The sequence below is a fragment of the Ipomoea triloba genome, chromosome 8, assembly GCF_003576645.1.
Source record: "Ipomoea triloba cultivar NCNSP0323 chromosome 8, ASM357664v1".
NCBI classification, from domain to species: Eukaryota; Viridiplantae; Streptophyta; class Magnoliopsida; order Solanales; family Convolvulaceae; genus Ipomoea; species Ipomoea triloba.
In genome coordinates, this window is record NC_044923.1 from 9,204,517 (window position 1) to 9,218,934 (window position 14,418).

The window sequence follows — 14,418 nt, forward strand, 5'->3', positions numbered from 1 at the left end:
TGAATAGTTTATAACTTGTCTTTCATATCTATCTTTTGATAAGAAATAGTGACTTAAAATATTCCAAGTATAAACTCATGGAATTTGAAGAAGAAAATGAGGGCTATGTTGTCATAATAGGCTATAATAACACTCATCCATTATACTCCATATTTAACAGCAAGTAAAAACAAGAAACAGAAAGGAATAATACTACTTATACACTCTAATTTTTTGACATCTATGCCCTCAGATTGAACCAATATATTCTCCTTGATGGCATGGATAAAATGTATAAAAATTAGAGCGTGTAAATAGCATTACCCTTATTTAAAATTAAAAAAAAAATAAAAATTCTAACTATATAGAATCTATACAAACCCAAAACTAACTTTAGGGATGTCAAAAGCTCAATCCCTTTGCTCTCCAGTGAATTGTACCATAGTAAGCAGTGACAGACAAGACATGAAGCTATTCACAACGAGGAAGAGCTTTCTTCATCGGAAGATGAACTGTCTTGCTGCCTTCCAATGTCGTACCCAGGAAACATGTGATGAAGCCCGGAGCTAACAGGCATGGGAAACGGTTGGCCTCGTGAGCTGATTGTGGTTCGATCATTTATTTTGCCAACGTCTTTGCATACCTGATCGAGGACACAGAGGAAGTCCCTCACGACTGTGAATATTCGGAGTGGATGAGCTTCTTCCTTAGTCGAGTCGCCATGGAAATATTCCGTCAGCTCCTTCACAATGGCGAAGGACATGCTCTCTTGGGCTTGAATGTTGACGATTTCTACTTCTGCCTTTTTCAGAAACCGCTTCATCGATTCAGAAAACTTCGAGGCTAATTCTTTGCTTATTTTCACTACTTCCTCAATCTTGGCAACTCCTTCAGCTAGTTTTGAGGCTTCGTTTCTAAGAACATTCGAGTCCATTGAGGCGGCTTTCTTGACATTTGTGAGCTCCCCACTCAAGCCCGAAAGGACTTGAAGGCCAACCTTTCTGAATTCAACCTCATCCCGGAGGGTGGATTGTTGATTATCTTCCTTTGGAGCACCAGAAAGTCGAGAGCCTTCTGCTCTTATGATTTCTTGGACGACAAAATGTAGAAGGGTAGTTTTGCCATCAGTGCCCTTGACATTTACGAGCTTAAGAAGTGTGTCAAGTTTGAAGGCAAGCGCATCCCCACGGTTGGTTCCGACATTCATGCGGTTTCCAGTCTTTAGTACGGCTTCTAGGAGCTTTAGAAACATTCTGCTGTTCCTCAACTCTTCACATGCAGCCTGAAATGATAGAATATGCGAGCAATGGTTAACTAGAAAAGAAGGCTATAATATTTGCAAAGCATCAATTTTTGCCCCTAACGATTTTGCTATTCCTCTACATACCAAAAGCTAAGATATTTTTATCCGAATTTTTCTAAAATCAAATATAAATTTAGGACTCAAAGTCATTGCATGACATAGGAATTTATCCGTCCCTTTAAACAAGTAAACCACAACATACTCTTTTCATGGTCAAAAAATTTCGTGAGGATCACAATTTCGGCATATGTTGCACGGAGTTCGGTAAAGGGCTTAAAAGGTCAAGTCCAGCACCCTGAGTCTCGAAAATGTGATGGTTGTCTATAAGGAAATAAAATTGTGCCTTCGCTACAAGCTATAACTTTTGGCATAAGTGGTAAGCGCTTGATTCTTTAACAAGTGGGGGTTTGAGTCCAAGTCTAGCACCTAGCATCTCGAAAATGTGATGATGGTCTATAAGGAAATAAAGTGTAAAGTTGCACTTTCAGTATCACCTATAACTTTTGGCGTAGTGGTAAGCTCTTGATCCTAAAACCACTAAACCAGCAAAAGGCACATGCAGATTTGGTCTTGTAGCTTATAGCTAAGCATACATAAAACCACTAAACCAGCAAAAGGCACATGCAGATTTGGTCTTGTAGCTTATAGCTAAGACCAGTTATGAAGACTTTCAGGCCAACAATCTCGTCGTACTAGAAAGCTTATAGCTAAGACCAGTTATGAAGACTTTCAGGCCAACAAGACCAGTTACGAAGACTTTCAGGCCAACAATCTCGTCGTACTAGAACCAGTTATATATGTTGTCCCAATACACATTAATTATGTCCACAGAATCAAACTAGTAAATAAAATCTGCACTTCAGTTAGATGTGTTAATGCGCCCTATCGTGTATTCATGTCAAGTAATAGGGAGAAATACAAAAGATATGATTATGTCTACAATTTGAATGATGAAAGTCGAATTTACCTCGAGTGTCTCGAATGATCTCTTCAGGTACTCAACCTCTGAATCAAAATTGGCTATATAAAGCATTGCATCCACCCTTCTAAATGCAAAAGGTATATCAAGCACCGTTTTGAGAAAATTTTCAGCAGGGCCCAGCTTGAGCGGTGATGCATCGTTGAATTCCTTTAACATACATTCCTCTTCTTTAGTGGGAGCCATCTTTAACAAACTTTCAAGAAGTTCTGTTCCCAGTATATCTGCATTGCCTGTTTACATTTAAAAAAAAAAAAAAAGAATAAAGATGAATATACCTCTTGATGCAAAAGACCTTGTTTTTAAAATAGATAGATCATCATCTACACAGTAGTAACAGAACTAAACTCAAGTGCAAAATCAGCCTAGGTGTCAATTGTGTTAGGCATGTTGAGCATATAATATATAAACATAAATGTATAATCCAACTATCAGCTTAGACTTTTTAGTTGAGATGGAGTGCATGATTTGGAATCAAAGCCAATCCCATGCCAAAGGTCATGAAACTATGGTTCATTTATTGCTTAGACTTTTAGTTGAGATGTAGCACATGCTTCAATTAACTGTATTCAAGATAACAGCTACTCATGATGAATTGATGACTTTAAAGAAAACTCCATGGAGTAACCAACTCTTTACCTTCTAAAAGTGCTTCACAAACTTCATCTACAGTAACATTAAGTGCTCTCAACAAAATCGCAATGTTTTGAGATTTCTTTGGGTCAAGCGCCTTATTTTCCTGATTCAACACCGGCATCAATGGTTGTTTATTGCGATCTTTTGAAAAGTTTACCACGAATAATGTCTCAATCATTTCCTCATTCAACCTACAACAAGACAAGAATCAAATCTCCTCTACATATAAATCATTAAACGGAGGAAAAAGAAAAGGGTAAGCAACCTCCTACTACAATTAAAAACATGAAATTTAAGCATTGCCATTAGGTTCAATCATATTTATGGATGTGAATTTTTCATTCTAGAGCAAGAAAATGCAGACATGACTTAAGCTATGAACTATGAAGTATGATCAAACCCTAAAAGTTGTTGAAGAACATATACGAGTTAGCTATAAAAATTAAAAATCTCACTGAAAAGAGCCAGATTTCAACTGATCCCAAACCATTGCTCTATCAGAAGCACTGGTTCTAACTTTATCCCAATGCAAAGGCTTGAGCTTGGGCTTCATAGTCTCTACATTTCTCATATCTCCAGCACCGGAACCATCCAACGAAACTACTACTGGCCTTGATGGTGCCACAAGCACTGGTGGACCCTCGTTTTCCACCATCGGAGCTTCGGGAAACCTCTGAGGAGGAGGAGGTGGAGGTGGCGGCAGTTTTACACACATATAGCTACCCGAATCAGCCGGTTTTCTCACCGGAGACTCTGAAACTCCGGGAGACATTGATATGGTCCTCTGTTCCCATAGTGGCGGGGCGGGAATGAACCGAGGTTGAGCAGGGAAATTGACTAAAGAGTCAGGGGACCTAGACCTCAAGCTTCTAGGGCTCAAATTCAACTCTATTGAAGGACTAGCACATGAAGAATCAATTGGGGAATTCAAATTGGAAATGGGAAAGCTACTCTGAGCCCTAAATGCCTCTTCAAACCCTCGCTGAGAGATCCAATCGTTAAGGTTGGGACTATTTCTGCCGCCTGAGGTCCCCGTGGGAGAGAAAAACTCTTCCTCATCTTCTTCCGCCGGGAACATGACATCACCATTTCTCCGTTTCTGTCGTATATGCGGCAGGGGCCGGAGCTCCGGCGAACCGAGGCGCTGGAGGTTCAGCGGCGGTTTCGCAGAGAGTTGATCTTCGTTTACTTCCCGAGAGCTCACCAGCGTGCCGAGGTAAAGAAACTCAGAACTCGTTGAGGCAGCCATGGTTTTGTAGCAGGGCAGCCTCGTAGACGGAAGCGGCGGTTTCTTCACAGCGTCGCCGCCGAAGCCGGCGTCGGAAGGTGTGGCGTTAGGCGGGACAAGGCGGAGGCTGTCGGCCTTTTGCCGGCGGCTCTTCTCGCCGTAGCGGCGGCGGTGGAGGAGGAAAAACACGGCGAGGCCGATAACGAGGCAAGCAAACACAACAAAGACAACCACAATACCGGTTATCACCTTCGGAGAAACAGGCTTGCCGGCATTTGAGGAAGACTCCGGCACAACAATGGAGGAAATATTCGCCGGAAGAGTAGCAATGGCGGAAGAATCCGCCGCCGCCGCCGCCGGCGGCGGCGGCGGCGGCGGCGAAGTGTAAACCGGGAAAAACGGGTTCCGAACTAAGGGCGGATTCGGGGGAGACTGGGACGATGATAATGGGAACTTGGGTTGTAACTGAGGAGAAGAAGAGGGAGGGTGAGAAACAGTAGTAGCCGCCACGTACGGCGGAAAAGTAGGAGGAAGAGAGGTTCCAAGTGGGAAGAGCGGTTGGTGGAGGATCCGCCGGGCGTGGCGGCTCTCATATGCGGCGGCGGCGGGAGGAGAAAGAAGCAATACTATTAACAATGCTAAGAAGAGCATTATCGCAAATGCAGAAGCCATAGAAGTAGAGCGAGACAAGTGATTAAAGAAATATTTTTATCTGCAGTGATGAGAGCAAACTGTAATCATCAAAAGATGAATTCTTTGAAGAACCCAGAGAAGATAAAGAATGTGGGGAGAGGTTTTCATTGTTGCAGCAATGGAGAAAGGAAGAGTACAGATTGTAGTACAGAGGGAGAGAGGTGGTGGGGCGGGGGGGGGGGGGGGGGGGGGGGGGGTGGGGGGGNCATCAATGCATGTATAGTTGAGAAATTAAAGAATAGAAACCCCACCTTAAAATAGTATTTGGGGTATTTCTATTTTTCACTCATTTAATTCTTTGAGCATAGTAATATTTTCTTCAAAAATTATCTATATCTAACCTATAAATACAAATACAATAAGATCATCTACATCAATCAATGTATCATACTTGATTTTTGGAGTAGTGGCAAAGCTAAGAGATGATCTTGGACTGATGTGGGGTGAGATAATAGACAAAATATATTCCTGCAAATGCTTGAATCATGTCAGGAAAAAAAAAAAAAAACATTGATGTGAGACGCAACCAGCGGGCAAGTGTTACACACGCATCCGGCTGGACGATTGAGAGTGGCCGCCAGGCGCCAGATGGCTTTAGGTATATATATAAATCACTACATTATTGCTGGTTCATAAAGTCACAACTATAGGTATATAAATTCACTATTGTAGGCTCATAAAATTACTATTTTACTACTATAAGTTTATCTAAAATTATTAAATAATTTATTAAAAAATTATATCAATATAGTGTCATTTAAAGTATCTCAACAACACTTTTGTATATATTAATTTTATTTGTACTAACATAAATAGAGAATAATATATTTAAGTGATAATTAGTCAATTAGTACCATATTTATGAATCTACAATATTAATTTTATGTACATACTGTATTATTTTTATATACATGAGTTCATGATGCAACATGGATCCTATTCTGATTTATAATATATATTTTATCTCAAATCACACATATAACACTTGTAGCCTTATTATTAAAAATAAAAATAATAATTGTCAAATAAACTCTCCAACTGAAAATATAATTATGCCATTAAACTTTACGAAATTTCAATTTCATCATTGAACTTTTAAAAAGAATGCAATAAACCCATTCTGACCTATTATTTCCTGCAAACATTAAGTTACAATGATGTAAGTTGTTACATCATATATTTATCTTATTCATCGTCCACATAAGATGCCAAATCTTCATCACCAGCCATCTTCAAAGAATAAAAAAAAAATTTTTAAAAAGATAATTAAAAAAAATTATTTTGGTTTAAATTGGCCCAATTTAAGTTAAAATTCAAGCAAACAAGAATAAATTATACTTACTTTGTCCCATTTTATATGTCTTACTTACTATTCATTGGTCAAACCAACTCTTTCTTTGTTTGTTTATTTTCTTTAGTATTTTTTTTACTTAATTTTAAATTCAATTTTATGTTTAATAGTATTATTACTGTACTTTCTAAATATATAAATTTTGTATACTAATTCTAAACTTAGAGCATCCTTATCAATGGGGTTTTTTCACGGTTATTGAGGAGTTTTTGTAAGTGTTAGTAGAAAAGAGAAAATGAGAGGGGAAGAAAAAAAAAAAAAGAAATCAAATTAAAAAATAATAATAATAAATAATTGGAGTTGTCAGGCGCGTGCTGTGCGCGAAACGCGCACATCAGATCCTTTTTCTTATTTTTAGTGTCAATCATTACTGTAGCATTATCCCCTTCATTGGAGATGGTGTTGGATCTTCTCTCACCACTTTTCTCACTCATCCATGTGGCATTATTTACCTCAATTATCGTGAAAGCTCCACTGGTGTAGATGCTCTTGATATAATAAAAAATTGAATTAAAAATAACTCCAGCTACGTTAACCGAAACAGACACATAAAATGGACGGAAGGAATATCAATCATTATTGTGTGTACCATATTATCAAATAATGTATATTTAGTATAAAAATAATGTACTTTTAGAATATTAAAATGTAATTTTTGTTATGATTCACACAGCACTATGTGCACTATGGTCCACACAATAATTTGTCAGGGAGCAGATATCATGAACAAGGGTCTAGTATGTGAGTTGTGTTAAAGAAAACTTCAAGCGGGCTAGTATGTGTTTAAAGAGTATGGCGCAAACCAATCACTAGTTTGCAAGTTATGTAGAAGCTAGCTCAAACAAAACAAGTGGTGATGTGATCCAAAGGTAAAGACAAGAAATAAACAAGCAAATAAAAGAAACAAATATGAAAGGCAAACAAAGGGCCGGGGAAGTTTTCCAACTTGACCAACCCTTACCAAGATGCTAGAGTGTCTTGAAATTGGGGAGCATATATGTAATGTTCTAGCCAAGGCCAAGGGAGATGCAACAAATGTGACAACGCTATTCTCATAGTCATTGGACAAGGCAACTACCTTACTGTTGAACTCCACTCTCATGGTAGTTCAATCCTAGTTAGAACAATTCATCAAGCACACACATAACATACAAGTTTCCTTTTCATTTTCTTTTCGATCTCAAAGTAGGAGAACGATTGTGGGTAGTGTGGTTATAACGTATTACATTCTCGTGATATTCGCACAAATCTAATAATTTCCAAGTAACTAGGCCTAAGGTTAGACAAGAGATCAACTTGTCACTAAAGCAATTCCCTCTATGCAATTCAAATCACATTAGAGCATTAAAAAAAAAACACACACACACACAAAACAACAACAACAACAACAACAACAACAATACCAACAAGAGAAAAGCTTAATTCAAATCCTCTAGATGAATTAACTACACATTATAAAGCAAGAAATGTAAAAATTCACTATAAACTTGAACAATAAAGCAATAGATAAAAGTAAAAGGAATTAAAATTGATCGAAGTAGAGAAACTTAGCTTTAATGCATAGAGAATTAAATATTACAATGTTGAAATTGTTTTAGAAATGAAAATTAAAAGTTCTAATCTAACTCGGCCTATTCTAAGTGGAGAAGAGAAAATTTATGAATGAGGTTTAAAACCAGGTCCAACATTATGATAAAATGTCAAAAAAAAAAAAAAAAAAAAAACCTCTTTTAAAAGCTACAAGGGTCTTGACCACAACCTCTACCATGACCATGGTCTATAGCCAACATGGTTTTCTTTATATAGTATATTTGATTTTAAAGCTTGACTTTGTTAATGCCTACATTAGATTTAATAATATTCACATAAATTGTAACTCTTTAAATTAGCTTTCACATCTTGTTAGAACCACTTCATTTGGATGTTCTTACACCAAGATGTGATCAAAACATCATGAACGGGATGACAAGAAAGGGTTGTCATTGTGCAACAGTACAACTCTCTGAGTTTTTTTTTTTTTTTTTTTAATATTTTTTACCTTGTTAACGTTAGAATTAGGTTTTAGATATAGTCAAAACACATAGTAGTCGCTTGACAGAATTGCTTGTTTTTTATACCTTGTTAACGTTAGAATTAGATTTTAGATATAGTCAAAACATAGAGCAGTTGCTTGACAGAATTGCTTGTAAATTAAAACTTGCCACCACAGCCAGATGGTGGTTATGTTCTTCAAACTTTGCCCCAAATCGTGATTTCTTCATTTCTCTTGCTCGATTAGGTCTCGGGTTTAGTCACGTCACTTCAAATTTGCTATTTCTTAAGTTTCATAGCATCCACAACTCTTGAAATCCTTACATATTGCTAGATGACTTCATCATTCCTCCCATTAAGCTCAAATCTACACCATTTTGATAAGAAACGTATCCAAGGTACTTGGACATGGTTATAACTCAATAAGCAACAAAATTGGTCATACGTAAATGAGTGACAAGCACTAACACAAAACATGTAAGAAGAAATGTACAAATATGATATTTATAAACATGTTGTAATAGTAATTTAATAAACTTACAATAATGACTTTATGAACCTACACTACGTAGTAGTGACTTTATAGAGCTATAATAATGATTTAATAAACTTGCAGTAGTAACTTAATAACCTATATTAATAATGACTTCATGAACTTGTAGTAATGAATTTTATAAACATGAAATAGGGGATTTAAGAACATTTTTTTGAGTACTATTGACTCTGTTACAATGTAGTATCTATTCATAGCTACTTTCTCAATCAAATGAAGCACAAAGAGCCAATATTGCCTCAGGCTCAAACCCACCCCCTCCCATGTAGGGTCCACTAGACCACAAGGTCTTTGGCAAGGGATTTAAGAACATAGAATAGTGATTTTATGAACATGTATATTCATTAAAAAATTTTGTAAAAAAAACAAAGTATCAATATGAATGTTATTTAATTTAAGAGATAGCAATTAGAGATATTCACCTTCTTGGTTTAAGCCGATTAGCTATGGGCAATCTAGGTTGTTTTACTTTCTTATGGTCCTGTAAGTGAAAATAGGTGCATAAGTGCAAGTAAAATGTATTACAGGTGCAAGTAAATTGTACACTGAGTATCAATACTAAGTGCACCTAATGTTATAACTAGATGCACCTAATGTTATAATTAGGTACACCTAGGTTGCACCTAGGTGCATGAATGTTAACAAGGTAAATTACTTGTACTTGTAAGTGAAAATAGGTGCACAAGTGCAAGTAAAATGTTTTACAAGTGTAAGTAAAATGTACGCTTAGCTCAATACTAAGTGCACCTAATGTTATAACTAGTTGCACCTAACATTATAAGTGGGTGCACCTAGGTGCATGAATGTGAACAAATTAAATTACTTCCACTTGTAAGTGAAAATAGGTGTACTTGTAAGTGAAAATAGGTGCACTTGTAAGTGAAACTAGGTGCACTTGTAAGTGAAACTATGTGAACCCTATACACATCAATTTTAAATACAATAATTAGAAATAAATAAAATGAAAATATATAAAGCTGAAAAACATAAAATAATATATAAAGCTAGAGAATTATCCTCTATTTTCTCGCACTGACGCCAACAACAAACTCATTTCTATATGTATATATATGTGTATGACTTATTCGCTAGAAGGAAGGCTTCAACCTCAGACCTTGTGGTTAACAGCCACACGTTCTAACCAACTGAGCTATTCCAGCTACACACTTCGATGTCGTTGGAGAAGTGAGACAGTTTAGTGTTAATGAGTTAAGATGTTCTACTCGAATTATCCTCTATTTTCTCGCACTGACGCCAACAACAAACTCATTTCTATATGTATATATATGTGTATGACTTATTCGCTAGAAGGAAGGCTTCAACCTCAGACCTTGTGGTTAACAGCCACACGTTCTAACCAACTGAGCTATTCCAGCTACACACTTCGATGTCGTTGGAGAAGTGAGACAGTTTAGTGTTAATGAGTTAAGATGTTCTACTCATTTCTAAGTGTTGAAAAAAACAAAAGAGATCCTAAGTTGTTCTACTCATTTCTAAGTGTTGAAGAAAACAAAAGAGATCCTAAGTTGTTTTACTCATTTCTAAGTGTTGAAGAAAAACTTATTCGCTAGAAGGAGGGCTTGAACCTCCGACCTTGTGGTTAACAGCCACACGCTCTAACCAACTAAGCTATTCTAGCTACCCATTGTTAAGTGTCATTTTTTGTTATTCATAATAACCTTTATCTAGTGTTATGCTTGTGGCCATTGTACCATTTGTACGAACACGAGAGAGAGCAGCCGGTCGATGTCGCTGGAGAAGTGAGGCAGCTTAGTGTTGATGAATTAAGATGACATAAATAATTTTTTTTTAAATTACCAAACTATAGGCGTTTATTGTGTCCCAACAATAGACTCATTTCTATCTGTTGAAGAAAAAAAAGGATCCTAAGTTTCTGGTATATCTTTAAATGATACAAGCTGATAGTGTACATATATATAAATGTATGTAACTTATTCGCTAAAAAGAGGGCTTGAACCTCCGACCTTGTGGTTAACAGCCACACGCTCTAACCAACTGAACTATTCCAGCTAAAAAATTTTAAGTGTCATTTTTTGTTATTCATAATAACTTAACCTTTATCTAGTGTTATGTTCATGGCCATTGTACGAACACGAGAGAGAGCGCTGGCGGTGGAGGATGGGGAAAAAGTAGTTATGGCGGCGGTTCGATGTCACTGGAGAAGTGAGTCAGCTTAGTGTTAATGAGTTAAGATGTTCTACTCATTTCTAATTGTTGAAGAAAACAAAAGAGATCCTAAGTTGTTCTACTCATTTCTAAGCGTTGAAGAAAACAAAGGAGATGCTTAGTTTTTGTTTGGGCTTGAACCTTTGACCTTGTTGTGGTTAACAGCCACACGCTCTAACCAACTGAGCTATTCCAACTACCCATTTTTAAGTGTCATTTTTTGTTATTCATAATAACCTTTATCTAGTGTTATGTTTGTAGCCATTGTACGAACACGAGAGAGAGCGGCCGGTCGATGTCGCTGGAGAAGTGAGGCAGCTTAGTGTTGATGAATTAAGATGACGCAAATAATTTTTTTTTTAAATTTCCAAACTATAGGCGTTTATTGTGTCCCAACAATAGACTCATTTCTATGTGTTGAAGACAAAAAAAAAAGGATCCTAAGATTCTGGTATATCTTTAAATGATACAAGCAGATAATGTACATATATATAAATGTATGTAACTTATTCGCTAAAAGAGGGCTTGAACCTCCGACCTTGTTGTTGTTGGAAAAAATGTTGTTGTATCTGTAATATAAAAGAGATACAATATAATACAAAAGAACAAGGGAACAAATCCGGATCATCTAGTATCTTCAGGCGTGTAATCACTTTCCTATAAGCTTTAAATCTCCCTTAGAAAGCAACAGGGTTACAGATTTAATCTTATGGGATACAAGAAGATGAATGAAATTCTTAAGTTGCTTTTATTAAGAATTTCCTGTAGAATTGTAGGACTGTGAAATATCAAGGTTTCATGCAGATTAAATGCATTACATTATCTCGCTTCAGTTCCTCAGATGTATCTCCTTTAGATTTTATAGAAATAAAATCTGACTGTTAGGAGAGGTTACTGGAAGTTTATAGCAGTTACAAAACCAACTTCCAAAGATATATATGAAATATATCAAACTTGGGATTAGTTTTACGTAATATTCTGAACTCATGCATGTGATATAATTCAAACAATTATATCCACAACTTAATATTTCAAATGCATGTGAGCATGCAAATCCAGAAATATAACCACGTGCATAGCATCAGAATAAATTACCAAACATATTCAGAATAAATTACCAAGCATTAAGCAATGTTTATATGCATAATATATTCATGCATCAAAGTCAAACCATGAAACCAAGAGACTTAATATTTATGAAACACGTATGCATGTACTGCAATTCCTTAAACCATTTCCCATGATTATGTTTCACAAAGCATAGGAAGGTTCAAGCTTCGAAAGGTGAATTCATATTCGAAACATTGCTTGTTCAAAGTAGGTTCGAGACATTACTTCTGCGAGACAGATTCCGCGAATCGACCTCTCGCTGACCTTTCGAACACCTCTCGAACACCTCTCGAGACCTCTCAAGTATCCCAAAATCATCTCCACCAAACTCAATAATATTCAATACTCCACAACTCCAAATACTAGTTGAGCTTTCATGGTAGCCATCTGAACCATTAATCTCCATTACTATATAAATATCCAACAGTGGTTAACAGCCACACGCTCTAACCAACTGAAATATTCCAGCTAAAAATTTCTAAGTGTTATTTTTGTTATTCATAATAACGTAACCTTTATCTAGTGTTATGTTCATGGCCATTGTATGAACATGAGAGAGAACGCTGGCAGTGGAGGATGAGGAAAAAGTAGTTATGGCGGCGGTTCGATGTCGCTGGAGAAGTGAGTCAGCTTAGTGTTAATGAGTTAAGATGTTCTACTCATTTCTAAGTGTTGAAGAAAACAAAAGAGATCCTAAGTTGTTCTACTCATTTCTAAGTGTTGAAGAAAACAAAAGATCCTAAGTTATTGTTTCTAGTATATGCCTTCAGTGTGCATGTGTATATATGTATGTAACTTATTCGCTAGAAAACAAAAGAGATCCTAAGTTGTTCTACTCATTTCTAAGCGTGAGTTAAGATGTTCTACTCATTTCTAAGTGTTGAAGAAAACAAAAGAGATCCTAAGTTGTTCTACTCATTTCTAAGTGTTGAAGAAAACAAAAAGATCCTAAGTTATTGTTTCTAGTATATTCCTTCAGTCGCTAGAAAACAAAAGAGATCCTAAGTTGTTCTACTCATTTCTAAGCGTTTCTAGTATATCCCTTCAGTGTGCATGTGTATATATGTATGTAACTTATTCGCTAGAAAACAAAAGAGATCCTAAGTTGTTCTACTCATTCTTCAATGTGCATGTGTATGTAACGTATTCGCTAGGAGGGCTTGAACCTCCAGCCTTGTGGTTAACAGCCACACGCTCTAACCAACTGAGCTATTCCAGCTACTCATTTTTAAGTGTCATTTTTTGTTACTCATAATAACCTTTATCTAGTGTTATGTTTGTGGCCATTGTACGAACACGAGAGAGAGCGGTCGGTCAATGTCGCTGGAGAAATGAGGCAGCTTAGTGTTGATGAATTAAGATGACGCAAATAATTTTTTTTTAAATTACCAAACTATAGGCGTTTATTGTGTCCCAACAATAAACTCATTTCTATGTGTTGAAGACAAAAAAAAAAAAAGATCCTAAGTTTCTAGTATATCTTTAAATGATATAAGCTGATAGTGTACATATATATAAATGTATGTAACTTATTCGCTAAAAAGGGGGCTTGAACCTCCGACCTTGTGGTTAACAGCCACACGCTCTAACCAACTGAACTATTCCAGCTAAAAATTTCTAAGTGTTATTTTTTGTTATTCATAATAACGTAACCATTATCTAGTGTTATGTTTATGGCCATTGTACGAACACGAGAGAGCGCTGGCAGTGGAGGATGAGGAAAAAGTAGTTATGGCGGCGGTTCGATGTCGCTGGAGAAGTGAGTTAGCTTAGTGTTAATAAGTTAAAATGTTCTACTCATTTCTAAGTGTTGAAGAAAATAAAAGAGATCATAAGTTTTTCTACTCATTTCTAAGTGTTGAAGAAAACAAAACAGATCCTTAGTTATTGTTTCTAGTATATCCATTCAGTGTGCATGTGTATATATGTATGTAACTTATTCGCTAGAAAACAAAAGAGATCCTAAGTTGTTCTACTCATTTCTAAGCGTTGAAGAAAAAAAGGATATGCGATGTTTTTGTTGCGAATAATATATCTCTTCAGTGTGCATGTGTATGTATCTTATTCGCTAGAAGGAGGGCTTGAACCTCCGACCTTGTGGTTAACAGCCACACGCTCTAACCAACTGAGCTATTCCAGCTACCCATTTTTAAGTGTCATTTTTTGTTATTCATAATAAGCTTTATCTAGTGTTATGTTTGTGGCCATTGTACGAACACGAGAAAGAGCGGCCGGTCAATATTGCTGGAGAAATGAGGCAGCTTAGTGTTGATGAATTAAGATGACGCAAATAATGTTTTTTTAAATTACCAAACTATAGGCGTTTATTGTGTCCCAACAATAGACTCATTTCTATGTGTTGAAGACA

At 36.4% G+C, this 14,418-nt stretch overlaps 1 protein-coding gene and 3 non-coding genes across 4 annotated transcripts; all 4 read right to left on the reverse strand.

Moving 5' to 3' along the window:
- Positions 1-83: 83 nt before the first annotated feature.
- Positions 84-4,984, reverse strand: LOC116026557 (formin-like protein 2). The gene is made up of 4 exons (XM_031267879.1): positions 3,353-4,984; positions 2,901-3,088; positions 2,250-2,494; positions 84-1,261 (listed from the first exon to the last, which is right to left on the reverse strand). The coding sequence occupies exons 1-4, from the start codon at positions 4,795-4,797 to the stop codon at positions 455-457; spliced, it is 2,685 nt and encodes an 894-aa protein (XP_031123739.1). The 5' UTR covers positions 4,798-4,984; the 3' UTR covers positions 84-454.
- A 5,334-nt stretch (positions 4,985-10,318) lies between these two features.
- On the reverse strand, positions 10,319-10,392 carry TRNAN-GUU. Its single transcript has one exon. It is a non-coding gene; the product is annotated as a tRNA-Asn (tRNA).
- A 318-nt stretch (positions 10,393-10,710) lies between these two features.
- Positions 10,711-10,784, reverse strand: TRNAN-GUU. Its single transcript has one exon. It is a non-coding gene; the product is annotated as a tRNA-Asn (tRNA).
- Positions 10,785-14,116: 3,332 nt separating this feature from the next.
- On the reverse strand, positions 14,117-14,190 carry TRNAN-GUU. The gene has a single exon. It is a non-coding gene; the product is annotated as a tRNA-Asn (tRNA).
- Between the last annotated feature and the right edge of the window lie 228 nt (positions 14,191-14,418).

What these genes read in the sequence shown, in the direction of transcription:
- LOC116026557 (XM_031267879.1), bottom strand. Translation starts at nt 4,797, where the DNA reads ATGGCTTCTGCATTTGCGATAATGCTCTTCTTAGCATTGTTAATAGTA. An exon ending in TTGTGAAGCACTTTTAGAAG is followed by an intron (nt 2,495 to 2,900) that starts GTAAAGAGTTGG and finishes AAATGTAAACAG; the next exon opens with GCAATGCAGATATACTGGGA. An exon ending in GATCATTCGAGACACTCGAG is followed by an intron (nt 1,262 to 2,249) that starts GTAAATTCGACT and finishes CTATCATTTCAG; the next exon opens with GCTGCATGTGAAGAGTTGAG.